Consider the following 23599-nt stretch of genomic DNA (forward strand, 5'->3'; position numbering starts at 1 on the left):
CACACACGTATATAGGAAAAGAGCAAACGATAAATGGGGAAAAATGTTAACAATGGGTGAATCTGGGTAAAGGGTACATGGATGTTTTTGTGCTACTCTTACAGATTTTCTGTTTGACATTATTTCCAAATAGAAAACAAAACAAAAACTAAATTGTACACAAATGTCACTTTTCCACCATCCTCTGAGTAAATGCAAGTGCCACAAATGATTAACAGAAAAATATCCAAACAGCAACGTTTCCATCTTTCTTTGAATTGGGGGCAGATTGTTGGGTATTTTACACAAACTTAAAGAAACGATGAAACATCTTATTTAAATAGTTAAGTAAAATAGGTACATTATGTACTTAGTAGCAATACTAGTATATTTCCTCTAAAATGTGAATTTCTTACAATGCAGTCTTTTAAGAACCAAGCATTTAATGCCACACAAGATAGATTATAAGAATAAAATTACTTCCTAATGGATACACTTTTAAGACTAAATTGATATTTCAAAGCATATGGCTATTACATGAATTTCTCCCAAATTTCTTTTGAAAAGCTGGTATGGTCATATTGAGAGGGGAAAAATTCATCAAACTCAAATCTCACTTTTAATCAGAAATTCTTGTGAGGCAAGAAAATGAGAATGTTTAAAAGGTGATTTGTAGGGCTGCTAATAATCAATCATGGTGAAAAGGAGAAGATGAGAAAGAATAGTATCTTAAAATGGGCATGAGAGCTAGAAAACAGAAACCTGGATTTAAAGCCTGCTTCTTCCTCTTAGAAGTCATTAAGCTTTATTGATGCTAACTGAAATAAGTCCAGTTGAAAAAGGTCATTGGCAAGGGGCGAAATTCTCTAAGTTAGGATTTTCTAAATCAGTGGTTTGGTTCTCATTGTGGTACCTGACCAACACCATTCTCATTAACCAGGAACTTGTTATAAATGCAAATTCTCAGGTACCACCCACAACCTATGGAGTTGAGGTATATCTACTGACCTGTGTTTTTAAAAGGCCCTGCAAGTTTTTCTGATACTAAACTTTTCGGAACCATAAGTGTAAACTACAATGAAATCATAGTAATAAAAAACCAACAATAGTAATAGAGTCCATCCTGGGATTATGATGATGATTAGATGACATATTACCCATGAGGAAGTGATTTCTAAACTGTTACAAAAACTCTCATCATTAATGGCAGATTATTACTGTGTGACATAAAATTGTGGGAGAAAAATCTTAAAACCAATAGTATTTTGGGCTTTTATCAAACTGCCCTTTTACAAAGCTTCAAAAAAGCTTAATCCCTAAAACTTCCCACACTTGGTGCTAGGTCTTGCACAGACGATTGCTCATTAAGCTTTATTGATGCTAACTGAAGTAAGTCCAGTTGAAAAAGGTCATTGGCAAGAATTTAATCTCTTGTTTTTGACATGGTCAAACTGGGAATTTTAAACTTCACCAAATCAACCAAGTTATTAATTTTGAAAGACAATTTAGCTTCTGTGTTTAGAAGCACATGCTGTCTTTGGAGTTATGCTATTGGGTACCACTCACTGCTGTGTGACTTTGGCAAAGCTATTTACTCACACTGGGCCTCCTGACTTTGCTCATAGGACAAGAGTGATAATAATAATATTCCTCTCATTGGGACTTTAAGAGTCTTAATTAAAATTTTAAAGAACTTAAAAATGGCCTAGTACACAACATTAAAGATTCTTCCTGTACCCTGAATGCCATACTTACTTCATTCCCTTTTTATTTCATTTTTTCTTTTTTCTTTTTTTTAATTTTATTTTATTTTTAAACTTTACATAATTGTATTAGTTTTGCCAAATATCAAAATGAATCCATCACAGGTATACATGTGCTCCCCATCCTGAACCCTCCTCTCTCCTCCCTCCCCATACCATCCCTCTGGGTCGTCCCAGTGCACTAGCCCCAAGCATCCAGTATCGTGCATTGAACCTGGACTGGCATCTCATTTCATACATGATATTTTACATGTTTCAATGCCATTCTCCCAAATCTTCCCACCCTCTCCCTTTCCCACAGAGTCCATAAGACTGTTCCATACATCAGTGTCTCTTTTGCTGTCTTGTATACAGGGTTATTGTTATCATCTTTCTAAATTCATTTTTTCCCAACTCGCTTTCTTTGGAGTTTTATGCCCCACTGCCTGAACACTTTCTCTTCTTGGTATCTGCACATTTTCTAATGAAGATGAAGACAGGCACATATATCAATAGACATCTTAAATGTTTTTTATTTATGAATGAGTAACTATTTGAGATTCATTATACTGTTCTGCTTGACCACATAGTGAAATAAATTATTTTAAGAAAGTGTGGATCAGGAGAACTCCAAGGTAATCATCCTCAAATTCAGGCCTACTCTACCATTTCAGGGCTTCCCTGGTGCCTCAGACAGTAAAGAATCTACCTGCAATGCAGGAGACCCAGGTTCAATCCCTGGGTTAGGAAGATCCCCTGGAGAAGGAAAAAGCTACCCATTCCAGAATTCCATGGACAGAGAAGCCTAGTGGGCTACATACCATCCATGGAGTTGCAAAGAGTGGGACATGACTGAGAGACTAACACTTTCATTTTTTCCCACCATATCAGAGCAAAATCTAACATGTGATCTCTCGGTATGGGAACCTACCTTGCCTCTAGCTGACTTGATAATTTGGCCTTAGCTTTCTCAGCTATGAAACTGGGAAGTTGATCTAGACAATCCATGAAGTCCTGTCCTATACTAACTCTTTGGTCCTAAATAAAACCAAAAGGTAAAATTACTCAACTGTCATATATCACCTATTGCTTTTTTTTTTTTTTTTTTAATCATCTTCAGGCGTTTAAAATGTAGGTGTCGGGACTTCCCCGGTAGTCCAGCGGTTAAGAATCTGCCTTCCAGTGTAGAAGATGCAAGTTTGATTCCTAGTCTGGGAACTAGATTCCATCCCAGCGGGTCATCTAAGCCCATGCACCACCAATGAAAAATCCTGCATGCATCAGGATTACAACTAAAATTCGACACAGCCAAATAAATAAATGTTTTAAAAATAAAATGTAGATGTATACATGATCCTAAGTAGAACTATAAACACACACAACACCAAATTATACACAATGTACTCATTAATGCCCATTGATGAACATGTATCTTCAAATTTCAGAACTTAGGCTGAATTAATATACCTCCAAAAGTGAAACCATTCAATTTTCAAAATGCAATAGTATTTAAAGTTTTCATATTAATTGTTGGCAAATGTCCACTCTAATCGGCATGATCAGACCAAAAGATTAAAAAAAAAAACACATTATTCTAATTATAAAGCAATATGGCTTTTCTGAAAAATGTATAAACAAGCATAAAGAAGTACTGTGTATTTACTAAATTAGGATCTTAAATACAATTTTACTTCCTCTTAGAGAGAACAAGAGCATTTTCCTGTATTTTTAAATATTTTCCAGACATGAGTCAATGACAGAATGATACTGCAAATGATGGACTTACCGTTGCTTTAAAACTAGCATTTATCATATTTTAAGACCTATGTAGAGCCATATGTGAATGTTTGGGGAAATTATGAAATAACCAGTAGTTAAAATTTCAGTAGTCAAAAGGAGCTTTTTAAAAAGCATGTATATGCTCTTATCCCCCATTATGAAGTAGCAAAGCTTTTGAAAAACCAACTTCTCTGAGGTAAAATTTACATACACTAAAACATACACATTTTAAGTGTACCATTAAGTGTACACTTCCATGACTTCTGCACATGTGTACACCTGTAGAAGAGCAACCATTATCAAGATATAGAAGACGTCCATCACCCCCCAAAAGTTCCCTCTTAACCTTCTGCCACCAATTTCCTCTTCCTGCTGCTGCTAAGTCACTTCAGTCGTGTCCGACTCTGTGCGACCCCATAGACGGCAGCCCACCAGGCTCCCCCGTCCCTGGGATTCTCCAGGCAAGAACACTGGAGTGGGTTGCCAGTGCCTTCTCCAATGCATGAAAGTGAAAAGTGAAAGTGAAGTCACTCAGTCGTGTCCGACTCTTCTCGACCCCATGGACTGCAGCCTACCAGGCTCCTCGGTCCATGGGATTTTCCAGGCAAGAGTACTGGAGTGGGGTGCCATTGCCTTCTCGGTTCCTCTTCCTACCCCCAGGCAATCTTTGATCTGCCTTCTGTCACTAGGATTAATCATGCCTTTCTAGAATTTCCTATAAACAAAATAAAACAGTGATTTATTTGTGCCTGGCTTCTCTGCTCAGCATATTCTTAACAGACATTTATCCATGTTGTTGCATACACTTCAAACTTTCCTTTGTTGCTGAGGAATACTTCATTGTATGGATAGATACAGTACCATTTGTTTATCCATGGATTACTTCCAGTTTTCCTTTTCCAGTTTTCAACTATAAATCTTATGGATTTTTCCCATCATTTTAAAGTTTGGCTATAACGTGCACATATCCTAATTTATTTAAATATTCTGCCTCTGTTGGACATGCAAGCACTTTACCATGTTTTAAAATAATAACAAACACTGTTATAAATATCTTCATAAATTCAAATATTAACAGAATCTGATCTGGGATAGGATTCTTTTAATCTTTTAATGGTTTGGAAATATTTTCACTTTTTTTTTAGATTTCAAGGGTACAAATAAGAAGTTTGATGTCTGCCTGCTTCTTTTTCTTTTAAAAGTAAAATCTTTTAAAATTATATATAAAAATTTATATGATTTTAAATTAATGCAAGTTCAAATACATCTCTGGGATATGTATGGTACATGATTCTTTTTTTAAAAAAAGTTATTGGAACCTGCTCACCATTTAAAACTTTTTTTATTGGAGTATAATTGCTTTATAATGTTGTGTTACTTTTTGCTGTACAGTGAGGTGAATCAGCTATATGTAAACATGTAGCCCCTTCCTCTTGAACTTCCCTCCCTCCCCACCCTATTCATCTAGTCATCACGGAAAACACAGCTGAGCTCCCTGTGCTGTAGAGTAGGTTCCCACTAGCTACCTATTTTACACAGGATGGAAGTTCCTTAAAAAACCAAAAATAGAACTACCATATGACCCAGTAAACCCACCCTTGGCCATATAGCATGAGAAAATCATAATTTAAAAAGACACGTACCCCAATGTTCATTGCAGCACTATCTACAATAGTCAGGACAATACGGCAACTTAAACACCCACCGACAGATGAATGGATAAAGAAGATGTACATATACATAATGGAATATTACTCAGCTGTGAAAGACAACAAAATTGGGTCATTTGTAGAGATGTGAATGGATGTAAAGTCTGTCTTTAGAGTAAAGTAAGTCAGAAAGAGAAAAACAAATACCATACATTAACACACATGCCAAATCTAGAAAAATGGTGCAGATGAACCAATTCACAGGACAGGAATAGAGATGCAGACATAGAGAACAGATATGTGGACATAGGGTCAGGGAAGGGGAGCATGAGATGAACTGGGAGATTAGGACTACATATATACACTCTCCATTTAAATCTGAAAATTCAAATATTATAGCTCAGAATTTTTTTTAAAAAATCTCTTTACTGTTTGTTTCTTCTAAAACTGCTTCAAGCCTGCATATTATTCTCATATTGGACCTCCTCGATGTGCATTGATATTTTAAAATATTTTTATTCATGATTTCCATATCTTTGTATTCATTCTCTATACTATCAATATGTTCTCTATTGATTGAATGGTCTAAGCTGTTTTTGAAAGTGAGCATTTTATAATTTTTATGTGATTAAAAAAAAAATCTCAAGCCAAATTTCCAGGAACTCTTCTATGCCTTCCAATGCCATGCTCTTAAGGTTTCTTATTTCATATAAATTTGTGTATCCATGTGTGTGTGTGTATATATATATATATACACACACGTATATATATATATCTACTTTTAAAGTTTTTCCTTCAAATCCTTTTTTTAAGCTACTACATTTCTTTAAATGGCTTGATATCACTCTTTATCTTTGAATGTCAATTGAGTAGAGCCTCCTAAGCACCTGAGTATTTTAAGGCAGAATTTCTTTTGCAGTAGTGAACCAGTTGCTGCTGCTGCTGCTGCTGCTGCTAAGTCACTTCAGTCTTGTCGGACTCTGTGCGACCCCATAGACGGCAACCCACCAGGCTCCCCCATCCCTGGGATTCTCCAGGCAAGAACTGGAGTGGGTTGCCATTTCCTTCTCCAATGCATGAAAGTGAAAAGTGAAAGTGAAGTTGCTCAGTCATGTCCGACTCTTCGTGATCCCATGGACTGCAGCCTACCAGGCTCCTCTGCCCATGGGATTTTGCAGGCAAGAGTACTGGAGTGGGGTGCCATAAGCATTATTTGGTCAATTGGTTGAACTGTATGAGGAGAAAGCTCTTTCTTCTCAAAAGTAAGCTGGGAAAGGCTATTCTGACCTTCTGGCCGCAATGCAAAACCAGCCCCTTTCAGAGCTGTATGCAGCAACCAGGCAGGAGTAGGTGCATCTTCCATCACCAGCTGCCCATTCCCACTCCAGAGCTCTGGGTCAGCCTCATCTGCAGAATTAAGCATCTTTCAATTCCAAGAATCCTCATACCATCTCCAACTCTGCAAGCACTGACATACACCTGTATTTTCGTTTATTAGAACTCAACATCTTGTATATCTGGATTTCCTCTAGGCTCCATCCATTCACCCAGTTATTTAAATATTGTGCTCTTTGGCAGAATGTGGAGACCAGGTAGACCCCTATTGGACCAAGAGATGAAGTTTCTCAAAAACCAGGGACTAAATGTTTGAATTTTAACTTAAGGGCAAGAGGAATCCACTGAATTTTAAACAGGTGAATGAATGTGATTAAATCTGTAGTTTAAGAAGAAATAATCTATTCAGTCTGTTCATATCCCTGGGGGCAGGAAGAGTGGATATAATGGAGACTATAAGAGCCTAGATTAGGGCAGAAATGGAGGTTTAAATACAAATACAACTGAGTGGGGATTTAGGTGTACAGTCAGTGGTACCTGGTTGTAGACTGGTTATTGGGGCTGACAGAAAAGAAGACGTTGACCAGGTTTTTTGGTGAACCTGGTGGATGATTAACTCTGCAATGATGCATAAAACACAGCGGGCCATATTTATTTTGGAGATGATGTATCCTTGCATGCTCTAATACCCATGTAGCAGTATATTTATAAATTCCTAGAGGACTGACTAAAGAGTGTGGGCATTTGAATTTTGATACATATGGCTACAGTGATCTGCTTTTCATCCCTCTGGGTCATCCCAGTGCGCCAGCCCCAGGCATCCTGTGTCGTGCATCAAACCTGGACTGGCGATTCGATTCTTATATAATATTATACATGTTTCAATGGCAGATTCATGTTGACGTATGGCAAAACCAATACAATATTGTAAAGTAATTAACCTCCAATTAAAATAAATAAATTTAAATTAAAAAAATAAACATAAAACAGAGATAATCACAAAATAAAAAAAAAAGATTTTAAACATTATTAAATTATGATAGAGTAATCATACAATTAGATAAATTATTTATGTTTACATAAATCATTGTTGTTGGTTTTTAGTTGCTAAGTCAAAAAAAAAAACTGATTTGGGGGTGGAGGTTACCTAACACATGAAAAATGATGGCTTGCTGTCAGTTTGATTTTTACTTTTTAAAAAAATTTTTGAGAGTAAGAATGAACCTCTTCTAAATGTTTGGAAGACTAGAAGATAGTTATCCATTAATCTCCCTGCTCAATCTTCTATTGGTGGTTTTCTTTTCCTTATAATTTTTAAAGCTTTTCATCTAGTGAGGACATCAGGTCTCTGTGGCCTAAGCATTGCAAATATTTTTATCAGTTATCAACAGAATGTTTTGTTATCTACAGAATGTTTTAATTCTTATGTAATCAAATTGCTCAATTTTTTCTTCTGTGATTTCTGAGTTTTTAAATAATGTTTAGAAAATCTTTCTCTATTCCATAGTTATTTAAATGTCATCCTCTCATTCTTTTACCTAGTATTTTCATAATTGTATCTTTAAGCTTAAATATTTAATTCATATAGAACTGATTTTGATGAAAGGAGATAAGACTTCACACATTCCTACTCATGACCCTAAAACATTCACTGAATAGCCCATAATTTCCTCCTTTACTATTTTAAAATAATACTTTTTTTAAAGCCATGAATTAAATTTCTGCATGTATATCTCTATTTTTGAAATCTCCACTCTGATCCATTGAACCTATCTATTTTTGTGTTGATCGAAACTGTTTCAGTTATTGTGATGTTATATTTATTATCTTTTGAGGCTTATTCCATTCACCACTCTTGAGAAACCTATATGCAGGTCAGTAAGCAACAGTTAGAACTGGACATGGAACAACAGACTGGTGCCAAATAAGAAAAGGAGTTCGTCAAGGCTGTATATTGTCACCCTGCTTATTTAACTTATATGCAGAGTACATCATGAGAGACGCTGGGCTGGAAGAAGCACAAGCTGGAATCAAGATTGCCAGGAGAAATATCAATAACCTCAGATATGCAGATGACACCACCCTTATGGCAGAAAGTGAAGAGGAACTAAAAAGCCTCTTGATGAAAGTGAAAGAGGAGAGTGAGAAAGTTGGCTTAAAGCTCAACATTCAGAAAACGAAGATCATGGCATCCAGTCCCATCACTTCATGGGAAATATATGGGGAAAGAGTGGAAACAGTGTCAGACTTTATTTTGGGGGGGCTCCAAAATCACTGCAGATGGTGACTGCAGCCATGAAATTAAAAGACACTTACTCCTTGGAAGGAAAGTTATGACCAACCTAGATAGCAATATTGAAAAGCAGAGATATACTTTGCCATCAAAGGTTCGTCTAGCCAAGGCCATGGTTTTTCCAGTAGTCATGTATGGATGTGAGAGTTGGACTGTGAAGAAAGCTGAGCGCCGAAGAATTGATGCTTTTCAACTGTGGTGTTGGAGAAGACTCTTGAGAGTCCCTTGGACTGCAAGGAGATCCAACCAGTCCATTCTGAAGGAGATCAGTCCTGGGTGTTCATTGGAAGGACTGATGCTGAAGCTGAAACTCCAATACTTTGGCCACCTCATGCGAAGAGTTGACTCATTGGAAAAGACCCTGATGCTGGGAGGGATTGGGGGCAGGAGGAGAGGGGACGACAGAGGATGAAATGGTTGGATGGCATCACCGACTCGATGGATGTGAGTCTGAGTGAACTCCGGGAGTTGGTGATGGACAGGGAGGCCTGGCGTGCTGCGGTTCATGGGGTCACAGAGTCGGACAGGACTGAGGGACTGAACTGAACTGAACTGAACTCTTTTTTTAACTGATAGTCTTACTTGGTTATTTTCTAAATAGACTATAATTAAACTGTTTTGAAAAAAAATTTTGATATTTATATTAAGTGAAAGTGAAAGTTGCTCAGTCCTGTCTGACTCCTTGGGATGCCCGACTCTTTGCGACCCCATGGTCTGCAGCTCACCAGGCTTCTGTGTCCAAGAGATTTTCCAGTCAAGGATACTAGAGTGGGTTGCCATTTCCTTCTCCAACGGACTCTATAGTCCATGGAATTTTCCAGGCCAGAATACTGGAGTGGGTAGCCAGTTTCCTTCTCCAGGGGATCTTCCCAACCCAGGGATCTGATCCAGATCTCCCACATTGTAAGCAGATTCTTTACCAGCTGAACCGCCAGTTTAATTTCCAGATTTATAGATTAATTTGGGAGGAAATTCTTACCTTTATTATGTTTAATTTTCTTAGTCAAAAGAATCTCTATTCACTTATTTGTGTCTTCTCCTTTGTGTATAAAATTGATAACTTTCTGATTTTTATTTGCATGAGAAAAAACTATTGATTGTTTAGTCACCTCTAGTTAAGAGCTTTATAGGTGACTGTCTTTGACTTTCCACATATAAAAGCATATCATTTGCAAATGATAATTTTCCTTCCAATTTTTATGATTTTTTCCCTCTTTCTCTTATCTAATTGCATAGGCCAGTAACTCCAGAACAGTATCAAATAACAGTGATGACAGTATGCAATCTTGTTTTGTTTTCTCTGACTTTACTGGAAATGTTTTAGGTGTTTAACAAATAAGAAAAGTTTTACCAGCTTTCGGCAGAAAAAAACCATACACTGTTTCTGTATTTTCCAGTTCTCCTAAGGTTTTTTCCTCGTTGGCTTTCGTCTAACATCTTCAAAGTTGGAAACTCCCTCCATTTGCGTAAAGATAAATTACAAAGTATTGGGAGCATCCATTACTCCAAAGGAAAAACTGTGGAGTGCGGACAGTCAGAACAAAAGGTTAGGAAAAGTTCCTTTAGGACAGGGCCAAGCTCTGAGAGTCACTTTATAGAAGGAAGAACTGGAGCGTGGGGAGGAGTCGGGGCCACCCCCGCCCCCAGCCTCGCGTAGGTGCCACCCGCGGAGATGAAATGTGAGCCCGGGTGGCCGAGGACGCTGGATCTGCTGCTCAGCCTGCCGCCAGACCGCCCCGGGGACAGACAAAGAGACCTCGGCCACAACGCAGCCCCGCGCGGCCGCCCGGGCTCCCCACGAAAGCTCCCAGCGCGATGGCCTGGTCACCGCGCCACCCCGCTTTCCAGAGCGCTACCAGCTCCATCTGATCGCCCTCCGGCGCCCCCATCCTCTCCCGGTGCTGGGGTCGCCTTTGGCTCCCAGCTTTCTCTACAGACCGGTTCTGCTTGTCCTTCTGTCCTGGCGCGCCACCTCCGGCCACCGGTTTGGATGGACGCGCGGAGGGTGCCCGGGTGTCCAGGGGTCTTGCTTCCGAAGTTGGTCCTACTCTTTGTCTGCGCAGGTCGGTGACCTAGGGCTGCGGGAGCGGGGGGACTAGGGCTCCGGGCGGCGCTGGGGTCACTGTCCGGGCAGCGCGGGTTGAGCGGGGCGCGGTGGGAGGTCAGAGGCCGGGTGGTCCCCGCCGGCAGGGGAGAACCCCGCGCGCGCCCGCCCGGGGCTCGACCTCCACGCGGTTCTGTTTTGTCCCTTTCCTTCCACGTGTCCTTTTCGCTCTCTCTCTCTCTCTCTTTTCCTTTCTCTCCGTGGAACAGATATTTATAACTCCAACCCCACATTTAAGGGATTTTCTTTTTATTTTCTGGATAGGGTGAGAGTGGAGACTGAGCAGTGGAAGGAAAGCTTTTTTTTTTCTTTAAGCACCCGAAGTTCAGAGATATCACTAAGATTGTCAGATAAACTGGCGACTTTTCAGTAAAGGCTACCGCTACCTTATTCCACCTTCACATGCTGAATATTCCAGATTTTTCTTTTCAGAAACCAACCCAAAAAAAGCCATAGACTGGTGTTTTCATTCTTTAGAAGATGATTCTCACGTGTGGTGAACAAGGCAACTGGAAGCTTTGAGTTGAAATATACAGTTTTCAAGAGGCATATTTGTTTTTGTTGAGCTTGTTAAGCCCTTGTTTATAGATGAAGAGTATCTCATTTCCCTCATCCTAATTTTTCTTGGCTAGAATTGCTAGCTAATATTAGATGTAGCGAAGCGGTTTTCTTGTTTTGTGACTGATGTGAAGCCCAAAATGGTCTTTCCTTAGTTATTCAAGTATAAAGTTAATTGCACATGCAGTTTTCCATCTGCTTCATATTTTTAAAAAACAGGATAAAAGCAGAGTTTTTGTAAAATTTTTCATGTCTCTGACTTCCTGTAATAAAAGCCACAGGCTTACCTATGACCTTGCAATACTAAATTTATATATAGTACTGTGATTTACCTTTTAATATTTGCAAAAATAATGGCACCTGAAATGAAGATGGTCTTCACTATTCCTACCTGAACATCAACAGAATTGAATTTCTCATTCAACCTTGGGAGAAATGAGTCACAATGATAACTCCTATATAAATTTACAGTCTATTTTTAAAAATGTAAATTACTGGCCGTCTGTGAGTTGTTTCAAAGATATTTTATTGTAGGGAAAATGCTGACCTTCGAATACAAAATGCATAAAATAGGGAAAGTACTTTCTATTTATTGAGAGTCCACGTCGTAATGTGTTTCCAGCACTTACTTCTTTTACTTAAGTCCTATAAAGTTTGCAGAATTTGAGAGTCTAACAGAATCAATTGCATTAATATCCATTTTATATTCAAATCTTTTCACTAAGTGATTCGGAGCGATGACAATTCACTTCCACTGTTTACCAAAAGAAAACAATAATGAGAAAATAGAATATAGCAAGTGAAATTTTAATACCTTCACTCATCTTCAACCACATCATCGAATAACTTTTTCTTGTTCTTTTGTCTATTTTATTCTCTTTGGTGAGCTGAAGCTTCTGATTTTCCTTCCCTTCTTCCTGTTCCCCCAATGTTACCTGTACACCACCCCCACCAACACCCAGGATTCAGGGAACCCAAGCAGCTGGCCAGCAGGGAGCTTGATCAGTGTAGAAGTTTTTACTCCATTCATTCCTTCTCCATCTGCATCCCTCCTCAGTACATTACAAAGTCATAACTCACCAGTGCTAGGTCAGCTTATCACCTTTGATACATGATTAGCTAATGCATTTCTGATATTAATTCCTGAGCTCTTTATTTCAGAGGTTTCTTTATGCTTGCAGCATTTACTCAACTACTGTTTATTGAGTGAGGTATGCTGAGTGATGCCTAGGACAGAAGTCATACTTTGAGTCTTGTCTGGAAGATAAACTGTGCCCATTACTCGACGTCATAAAAAGCTGTATTATGGAAGAGAGACAACAGTGTACTTTAGGTATTCAAAGGAGGAGACTTTACTGCTGACTTAGGAGTATATGCTCCATAAAAATGATGTCTGTTTCATTTAGCATAATATTCTCAGAGACTAACAAAATGCCTGGTCCATAAGAGGAGCGCAATAAATATTTGCTCAGAGAATTTGAATTGAGGAGGGTTTTTAGGACCTAAACCTTTGAAGTATAGGGAAGCCTTGGACATAAGAAGATAAAGTAGGATAATGTGTAAACAAAGGCAGAAATCATGAGAAGTGTAAAAACAGACAATATAGTTGGGTTGGAACTAAGAGATAAGGCTGGAAGTGAGGCTGGGGATGAGATGAGGGAACACTACAGAAATAGAATTAATCCAGAAGTGAAGTGAAGTCGCTCAGACGTGTCCGACTCTGGGACCCCATGGACGGTAACCTACCAGGCTCCTCTGTCCATGGCATTTTCCAGGCAAGAATACTGGAATGGGTTGCTATTTCCTTCTCCAGGAGATCTTCCCGACCCAGGGATTGAACCAATGTCTCCTGTATTGTAGGCAGACACTTTACCGTCTGAGCCACCAGGGAAGTCCGGAATTAATCCAGACACCCTGTTAAATGGATTGCCAGCTTTAACGGGACAAAAACTTGTCGATGCACTGTGTGTGTGTGTGTGTGTGTGTGTGTGTGTGTGTGCACATGCGCACACATACTCAGTTATGTCCACCTCTTTGCGACTCCATGGACTGTAGCCCACCAGTCTCCACTGTCCAAAGAGTTTTCCAGATAAGAAAACTGGAATGGGTTGCCATTTCCTTCTCCAGGGGATTTTCCCGACCCAGGAATCAGACCCATGTCTCTTAAGTCTCTGACACTGGCACGCAGATTCTTTACTGCTGAGCCACCTGGGAAGCAGTCCATAACCTGAATTATTTTCCCCAAAGAAAATATATTCATACAAGATCCATTTGTTAGCGAAATAAAAGCAAGGTTTCTATACCTGAAGCATTGTGTTTGACTTTGGAGTCACTTTTGGAAAGAAATCCAACGGAGTGTTTATATTATTATCTAACTCCCACTGCAGGGTACAAAGACAGGATTTGGCCAAGGTTTTAACCTTCCTGGCCTGTGCCAGTGATTTCTGTCCCCTCCCTTTCCTTCCTTTCTGATCCTTAGCTGTGGATTACAAGAGCCAATTCTGAGCAAGTGCTTGGAGCCAGACGCTTTCCTGTTCTACACATTCCTTGAGAAGGGAGTGGGGAGGCTTCTTCCAAATCCTGCCTTAAAGTCACTGAAGAAAATTGGAGCTGGCTAATTTTCAGGAATATTAACTTGAGTATCAGTAGTAATATTATTTATCTTCTGAGGGCCATTGGGATGTTCCATGCTTTCGCAAGTGAGAAGTTATCTCCGTATTGTCCAAACTGTGATATTTATAGGAGTATTTTCAAATGAACCGGAGAAAGCAACTAACCTCTCAAGAGAAGTTTGAGGTGTGATTGACATCCACATTTGGAAATGTTGTGATAGTGAGTGTATTTGTCATGCTAGTAAAACTTCCCTTTTTAGTTATTTTAGACCCCTGGGTCAGGAGGATCCCCTGGAGAAGGAAATGGCATCCCCCTCCAGTATTCTTGCCTGGAGAATTCCATGGACAGGGGAGCCTGGCGGGCTACAGTCCATGGGGTCGCAAAGAGTCAGACACAACTGAGCGATTAACACACACTTTCAGTTGTTTAATTCTGGGAAGCAGACAAAAGTGCTGGAAAATGCCATAAAAATAATAAACAGTGTGTGACAGGATCTAGATATTTGCTGCAGGTATAATCCGGCTTCTTGGCGACAAGACTTGGGGTTTGGTTTCCTGAAACGTTGGTTCAAAATATTTTGATAACACTGTGACCTTATAATAATAGTAATTGAATCTTTGATAATCTTGGAGAGCTTAATAAGATGTCACTGTCTTGGGTGTTGTTCAAAAAGGATCCCGTGAAGCTACTGAAACATTACTTGTCGTGCTCCACCAGAGTAAGGCGGGGTGTCAGCTCTCCCACTATCTGAATGGCTTTTAAGTGCACAAAGCAGAACATCCCAGCTAAGTGCTTGAGATAACTGAGCAGTCTAAATATTTGAATTAAACAGTACTAAAAATGAGAGCTATGGAAATTCCCTGGGAAAATGGTAAAATAAATTGCAAAAAGCATACACAGAATATTAATGCAAAAAGCATTAATGTCAATAAATCATTAAATCACGTTTCTGTCTTCAGAATTTTAAAGTGGATTTAAGTAGAGTTACTGAATCTTACAAAAGTAATTATTTTCCCTTTTCATGCCTTCTTACCACATCCTTGAAGAAAACATTAACATTTTTTCATTTATGAAGTAGAAATAAAATTGAGGGAAAGAAAACATGAACTTTTCACTTGTTCCACAAAGGTCATGCATTATTGATAGAGGTGAATGAACTTTGCTAGTTTTGTGATCACATCAATTTGTAAAGAATTATTTTGTCAGGGAGGTGATTTAAAAGCCAAATCTATATTTTCCTCTCTAGACAAATCAATTACATGGACTTGCAGGCATAAATATAACATTTACACTTTTATATTATGACTTTGACAGGAAAACAAAAGTCTTGTATAATTTTGATAAGAATTATTGCCTTCAGAGATTGAGTTGGAAATGACCTATTTTGTGATTCTTCAATGTGTAACTCAAATTATCAGACTATATGTACACATGTTTTCTTACATGTACCTGAAACTCACATATCCATTATAATTTATACCACTGATTATAACTGATTGTAACTAAAAGATGGGGCTTCCCAGGTGGTGCTAGTGGTCAAAAACCCACTTGCCAATGCAGGAGACATAAGAGACTCAGTTTTGATCCCTTGGTCGGGAAATCCCCTGGAGAAGGAAATGGCAACCCACTCCAGTATTCTTGGCTGGAGAATCCCATGGGCAGAAAAGCCTGGTGGGCTACAGTCCATGGAGTTGCAAAGAGTTGGACATGACTGAAGTGACTTAGCACACACATAACTAAAAGATAGCCTTCACTTGTTAAACATAAATCATTTAGATGAAATAAAGAATTTTTTTGACAGGTAGGGTAACTTTTATTCAACATTTGGTATATTTTTCCTTGCCAAAAACATGGAAAAAAGTGAAGTGGATGAAACTGGAGCCTATTATACAGAGTGAAGTAAGCCAGAAGGAAAAACACCAATACAGTATACTAACGCATATATATGGAATTTAGAAAGATGGTAACGACAACCCTGTATACGAGACAGCAAAAGAGACACTGACGTATAGAACAGTCTTATGGACTTTGTGGGAGAGGGAGAGGGTGGGAAGATTTGGGAGAATGGCATTGAAACATGTAAAATATCATGTATGAAACGAGATGCCAGTCCAGGTTCAATGCACGATACTGGATGCTTGGGGCTAGTGCACTGGGACGACCCAGAGGGATGGTATGGGGAGGGAGGAGGGAGGAGGGTTCAGGATGGGGAACACATGTATACCTGTGGTGGATTCATTTTGATATTTGGCAAAACTAATACAATTATGTAAAGTTTAAAAATAAAATAAAATTAATAAAAAAAAAAAAAAAAAAAAAAACAAGGCAGTGATTTTGAGCCTGGAATACACAGAAAAAAAAAAAAAAAAGAATAATTTGGTTTTGTCAGCTCTGGTATGTCTTTTTTAATCAGAAAATACTTTCTCCCTTCACATAGTGCTGTTTCATATCTTATTGATTCTTAAATCTGACATTAAATAAACTCTTAATTATTCACCCATTAATTATCTATAGGAACTTTTTCCCACAGCTGACTCCAAATGGATTGACAGGATGCGCAGACTCGTATGTGTTACCTTATGTATGCACGCTGTAGTTATGAAGACAAAAATGGTAGAGAAAAGCCTATAATGCAGTCATGAAAAACATTCATTATTTTAAAATGATTTCCAGTTGTTATTATTCATGTCAACACTTTCCGTCAAATATATTTAGGATTAACACTCTGAAGTCAAAAGACTTTATCATTTAAAATTTATCATAAGAACTCTGTTGACAAATTGAATGTCTGATTGTTTGGATCACTCATTCCTCCCTTCTTTGTCTCTTTCAACCCACTCTGACTACCCGTTATGGTGCTTGATGCAGGAGGTTCCAAGAATGGTCTTTGCCTTTTCTAGATTTATGTTTGATAAAGAGGAAGAGAGCTTCCCAGGTGACTCCGTGGTAAAAAAATCTACCCACCAGTACAGGAGACTTAGGTTCCATCCCTGAGTCAGGAAGATCCTCTGGAGAAGGAAATGGCAACCTCCTCCAGTATTCTTGCCTGGGGAATCCCACGGACAGAGGAGCCTGGCAGGCTATAGTCCATGGGGTCACAAAAGACTCAGACATGACTTAGCAACTACAGAACAAGGAAGCAAGACTAGTTTAAATGTTTACAAATGTTTTAGAATTCTGAGCACTTTGAAAATCTAAAAGCACTAAAGAGTGGTCATTGATCAATTAAGATGTAAAATAATTTTTTTGTAAAGCTGCGATTTTAGAATAGTAACTATGTGGATGTGGTTTTTATTTTGTAGAGGATTGCCTTGCTCAGTGTGGCAAAGACTGCAAATCTTACTGCTGTGATGGAACCACACCTTACTGTTGCTCCTACTATGCCTATATTGGGAATATTCTTTCGTGAGTATTAATCACATTTGGCAATATTGGTACTCTTTCCTTTGCCCAGTTATGTTTTGAAAAAGTGCTAAGTTATCTTTTGAATAGAAGATTTTTAAGATTGGCTGTTGATATAAAATCCTTACTGGAGATTCTAAACACTCATGACAGTCTAATGTGTCATATTTTTTTCACTAAATGTGTAAATTAATATACAACATAAATTGCTTTTATTAGAAGTTTAAAAGATATTCTTTTATTGCTTAGTTTGTATCTATGATAATAGTAATAATAATGTCCTAAGTAGATCATATTCATAATATCAATCCATTTTTTAACATTGTAAATGATATATTTTTGTCTGCTTTGTTAAAAGATTAAAGTTTGTCATTTAATGATAGCCAGTTTATTTTGCCACCCATGTATTTGTCAGACTCATCCAGTAGATACCAGGGGAAAGAAACTTTATAAATAAAAAACAATTGAGACATGAAAGGCCAGTTTTTACCTAAGCAACTTCAGGCAACAAGATTAGAGCCTAAGAAAAGCTAGGTGGCAACAATGTAACCCGATAACCAACTACAAAATCAGTGAAACATAACACAGAGAATATGTTAAGCATTTGTCTATAACTAATTAATTTGTTTTAGAAATGCTTCTGGGCAAGGGAAATGGACAAGCAGAAGCTGCCTGCAGGGTTGTATGTCTGAGAACTCTGCAACTCTGTCCTTCTACACACACCTTCAAGTTGAGAAATAGAAGTCAGAGAATTAAGAACATATGAATTTCACCCATGGGTGACCATCACTCAAGGCTTTCAAGAGTCTGCTTCTGTCCCCCTTACTTTGTATTTTTCAAGTGACAATCAGGATGATTTGAAAACTGTTCTGTTGAACAGTTTTGAAATCAGATTTGAAAACTTAGTCTGTGTTCTATGAAGGCTTAAGTAGAGCCAGGAAAGATTCCTCACCGAGTGATACATGCCTGTCCATTTTAGGCAGCTGTCCAGTGAGAAGGTCTGTAAATCATCCTCTGTTTCCTGAGAACAGAAAACCTGGCGTAGCATACACTTTCTAGACGCAAAGTGGGGTTGATCTTAGAGGTTATGTCTCGCTGAATAAGGCCAGAAAGAATGAATCAGAGTTCAGGATATTTTTGAAGATTGTCATGGCGATGGAAGAAATGTCAGGTTGTCATAAATACTGATGAATAGAATCTAAACATTCTTTGAGATACGTATAAATTCTAAATAAAATGTTTGAATTTTTCCTCATTGAAGACTTGGTAGAAAAACGTTAAGTCCCCTTACATTTAGAGAAAGGTAAGAATCAGTTCAGAATACCTTAAGTAAAAAGACAAATAATGATGTTTTGCATTTGTATATCATTTCATGCTTTTTAAGTAAATTAAAGTTCTTGATTACTAAATTCAAATTTTATTTTTGGGTGGTCTTCACAGTCCAGAGGCTGCTTGTTCCAGGCAGATGTGTGAGTGGGCCTCATAGGTGGTATAGGTTGGAGCAGCCTGGGGTCAGATTGCCTCTGTGACTCTTTGGTCCTCTGGCACCTGTTCCAGGTCTCTGCCCACTAACTGCATCATAGCATGCACTGTACTCCCGTTTCTCACCTCGTAGATACCTCCACCCTGATCAATACATATAGAAGACATGAATACTTATTAATCAAAGTACTTAAATATTTTTAAATTTACCATTGGGCTTTACATGCTTTATACCTACCATCAGATTGTTCTCTCTCTCTCTTTTTTTTTAATGGTACCTGTCCTTTGAACTAATTTCATCACTTGGTAAAGAATTCATTGAGTTATATATTTATCTAGGTTTTTAGGGCCATGTACTTGTTATGTTTGAAAAACAGAATTGTGTTCTGTGGATAGCGGAAATAAACACAGATGGCATAATATTTCAGGCAGTTAAACTGAATTTTCTCTTCAAAATAGAAGCCACCAAGTAATTCCCTTGCTAAACAATTCTTAGAGAAAAAAAGAGCTTTAAAGTGTTTTCCCCACTGGATAAAGAATACATTTTCAGGATTTCCAGTTATTGTTTAAGATTTGAAAAGAGTTAACTCCACCCAAAGCTTTCCTTTTTTTTTTTTTAATTAAGGTGGGGGGAATAGAAAAAGAGCAAATAATTCCGAGAATGCTTAGAGAAGTTCTTTCATGCGCATGTTTTCAAATATTACTATTTTGGAACTCATAAACTCTGCTTCCTCTCTTGCAAGCATCTAGGCACACTCTTAGTAAAATCAGTTTTTTCATCCTAACAAAAAATTTAATCTTCGTGGTCATCAGTAAGGTAATAGGGAAGAAAGCAGTAAACATACTGGAATGTTATATATCCTAAATGAATAATTTTATAAATTGGTTTTAATTTGGTTTCTAGTCTTATTTATTTTTAAAATAGAAAATGTCTTGGCTTAGCTTAAAATGAGCTAAAGAGAATATAAACTACAATTTGGGCCATTGAAGACTATGTATAAATTGGTAAGGTAAGGCACACTTGATTCTTCTTGCTGAGTCCTCTGTCCAAAATAATCAGAGTAGAAATATTTAGCCCTTAATTCTGCTTATTTCAGCTACCCTTTCTAAACTTTTTAAAATTAACCATTAAGAATTGTTTTCAAATACATCCCAAAAGCTAGCATTCAATTTACCTTTTAGTTTGAAAGTATTATTTGACTTAGATCTCTCCCTTTTACATATTTTATATTCTAAATATGAGTTAATTTTGACAAATAAATTCAGATCTACCCCCTTTTTCAGTTAGAAAATTTTAAATTCATATCTTGTGAGAACAATTTAAAAATTAAACTTTAAAAATACTTTTAACAATCAAAATATAATTGATATGTAACATTATATTGATTTCAGACATACAACATAATGATTTAATATTTGTATATACTGCAAAATGATCACTACAATAAGTCTATTTGACATAAATCTATTTAAAACATCATGCCTGCTTTTGCTCAGTATGGTCACGGATATTCACTTCCATATAGAAAAGTAACAATATTAGTTTTTAGAATTTAAGGATAATTTTTGCAAAAGTCAACATATACTGTGCAATCAATTATTTACAGATATATATTGCATGTCTGTTACCATAGCAGCATAGGATCCAAAGATGAATAAATGATGTTCCCTGACCTTTATGATCTCTCAATCTAATAAGAGAAAAAGATGTACACAAATAATTCTAATTCAGTGAATTAACTTATGAAGTGTTATTGAAGGGCCGAGAAGAGAGAAAGCAATTAAGTGTGTGTATGTGTGTGTATGTCTAGAAAGAGATGTTTAGAAAAAGCCTCATAAATATGAAATTTGAACAGTTTTAAAGAAAGTAGATTTTTACATAAGTTAACAGTGAAGAAAAGGAAGTGTATTCCAGACAGAGTCTCCGCTATAAATGCAGAGATTTAATAAAGGAAATGGTCAGTTTGGGAAAACCCATGTTGATCAGGGTTGCTAGAAAAGGAAGGTTAAACTTTAGGTAAGACAAAAGGTAGATACTTACTTTTATAGACTTTTATTGGTAGATTACATAATCTTATTGGTCATGTTTAACAAAACTAAAATAAAATAATTCGGTGTTTTTCTGGAAATAAGATATCTGGTTTCATGTAGAAAGGACACATTCTTAGATCCCACTAAGTGAAAGCGTTAGTTGCTCAGTTGTGTCTGACTCTTTGTGACCCCATGGACTGTAGCCCACAGGGCTCCTCTGTCCACAGAGTTTTCCAGGCAAGAATACCAAAGTGGGTTGCCATTGCCTTCTCCAGGGGATCTTCATGACCCAGGGATTGAACTGGGTTTCCAGCATCGCAGGCAAATTCTTTACCGTATGAGCCACCAGGGAAGCCCCTTAGATACCACTAACATGAGGGACAAAGGTGAGAAGCCACCAAATGAAGATTATTATTTATTCCATAGAGAACAAACTTAGAATGAACACTTTGAGATATTACACTTTTTAGTACCATTTATGATAGAAAGTATGACTTGGGAACTATTGGTCCATTTTTTACATTTTTTAAAAATTTATTTACTTTTTATTGAAGGATGCTTTACAGAATTTTGTTGTTTCATGTCAAACCTCAACATGAATCAGCCATAGGTATATAGATATCCCCTCCCTTTTGAACCTCCCTCCGGAATCCCTCCCCAGCCCCATCCCTCTAGGTTGATACAGAGCCCCTGTTTGAGTTTCCTGAGCCATACAGCAAATGCCCATTGGCTACCTGTTTTACATATGGTAATGTAAGTTTCTGTGTTACTCTTTCCACGCATCTCACCCTCTCCTCCCCTTCCCCATCCATAAGTCTGTTCTCTATGTCTGTCTCTCCACTGTTGCCCTGCAAATAAATTCTTCAGTACCATTTTTCTATATTCTGTATATGCAGGTTATAATATGTTTATCTTTCTCTTTCTAATTTACTTCACTCTATATAATAAGTTCTGGGTTCATCCACCTCATTAGAACTGACTCAAATGTGTTCTTTTTTATGGCTGAGTAATATTCCATTGTGTATATGTACCACAACTTCTTTATCCTTTCATCTGTTGATGGACATCTAGGTTGCTTCCATGTTCCAGCTATTGTAAATAGTACTGCAATGAACAATGGGATACATGTGTCTCTTTCAATTTTGGTTTCCTCACAGGATATGCATAGGAGTCAGATTGCTGGGTCATATGGTGGTTTTATTCCTAGTTTTTGAAGGAATCGCCATTGCAGCCATGAAATTAAAAGATGCTTACTCCTTGGAAGAAAAGTTATGACCAACCTAGATAGTATATTCAAAAGCAGAGACATTACTTTGCCAACAAAGGTCCGTCTAGTCAAGGCTATGGTTTTTCCAGTGGTCATGTATGGATGTGAGAGTTGGACTGTAAAGAAAGCTGAGTGCCGAAGAATTGATGCTTTTGAACTGTGGTGTTGGAGAAGACTCTTGAGTGTCCCTTGGACTGCAAAGAGATCCAACCAGTCTATTCTGAAGGAGATCAGCCCTGGGTGTTCTTTGGAAGGAATCATGCTAAAGCTGAAACTCCAATACTTTGGCCACCTCAAGTGAAGAGTTGACTCATTGGAAAAGACTCTGATGCTGGGAGGGATTGGGGGCAGGAGGAAAAGGGGACGACAGAGGATGAGATGGCTGGATGGCATCACCGACTCGATGGACGTGAGTTTGCATGATCTCCGGGAGTTGGTGATGGACAGGGAGGCCTGGTATGCTGCGATTCATGGGGTCGCAAAGAGTTGGACATGACTGAGCGACTGAACTGAAGTGAACTGATAACCATCTTCCATAGTGGCTGTGTCAATTTACATTCCCACAAACAGTGCAAAAGCATTCCTTTTTCTCCATAACCTCTCCAGCATGTATTGTTTGTAGAGTTTTTGATGATGGCCTTTCTGACCGCTGTGAGGTAATATCCCATTGTAGATTTGATTTACATTTCTCTGATAATGAGTGATGTTGAGCATCTTTTCATGCGTTTGTTAGCCATCTGTATGTCTTCTTTGGAGAAATGTCTGTTTAGGTCTTTTTCCCACTTTTTGATTGTGTTGTTTGTTTTTCTCGTATTCAGTTGTATGAGCTGCTTGTATATTTTGGAAATTAATCTTTTGTCAGTTGTTTCATTTGCTATTATTTTCTCCCATTCTGAGGATTGTCTTTTCACCTTGCTTATAGTGTCCTTTGCTGTGCAAAAGCCTTTAAGTTTAATCAGGTCCCACTTGTTTACTTTTGTTTTTATTTCCATTACTTTAGGAGGTAAGTCATAGAGGATCTTCTTTGATTTATGTCATTGAGTACTCTGCCTATGCTTTCCTCTAAGAGTTTTATAGTTTCCGGTCTTACATTTAGGTCTTTAATTCATTTTGAGTTTATCTTTGTGTAAGGTGTTAGGAAGTGTTCTAATTTCATCCTTTTAGTGTAGCTGTCCAGTTTTCCCAGCATCATTTATTGAAGAGGCTGTCTTTGCCGCATTGTATATTCTTTCCTCCTTTGTCAAAAATAAGGTACCTATAGGGGCATGGGTTTATTTCTGGGATTTCTATCTTGTTCCATTAGTCTTTATTTCTGTTTTTGTGCCAGTACGATACTGTTGATGACTGTAGCTTTGTAGTATAGTC

The 23599-nt window shown here is 37.9% G+C and overlaps 1 protein-coding gene across 1 annotated transcript in view; it reads left to right on the top strand.

Moving 5' to 3' along the window:
* The first annotated feature begins 10372 nt into the window (after positions 1–10372).
* CYYR1 (cysteine and tyrosine rich 1) overlaps positions 10373–23599 on the top strand; it is a 119024-nt gene continuing 105797 nt past the window's right edge. The window contains exons 1-2 of the mRNA XM_070367414.1: positions 10373–10840; positions 17355–17457. Of these exons, the coding sequence (XP_070223515.1) occupies positions 10450–10840; positions 17355–17457 (494 nt within the window). The 5' untranslated portion in view covers positions 10373–10449. The remainder of the gene's footprint in view (positions 10841–17354; positions 17458–23599) is intronic.

The sequence above is a fragment of the Bos mutus genome, chromosome 1, assembly GCF_027580195.1.
Source record: "Bos mutus isolate GX-2022 chromosome 1, NWIPB_WYAK_1.1, whole genome shotgun sequence".
Classification (NCBI taxonomy): Eukaryota; Metazoa; Chordata; class Mammalia; order Artiodactyla; family Bovidae; genus Bos; species Bos mutus.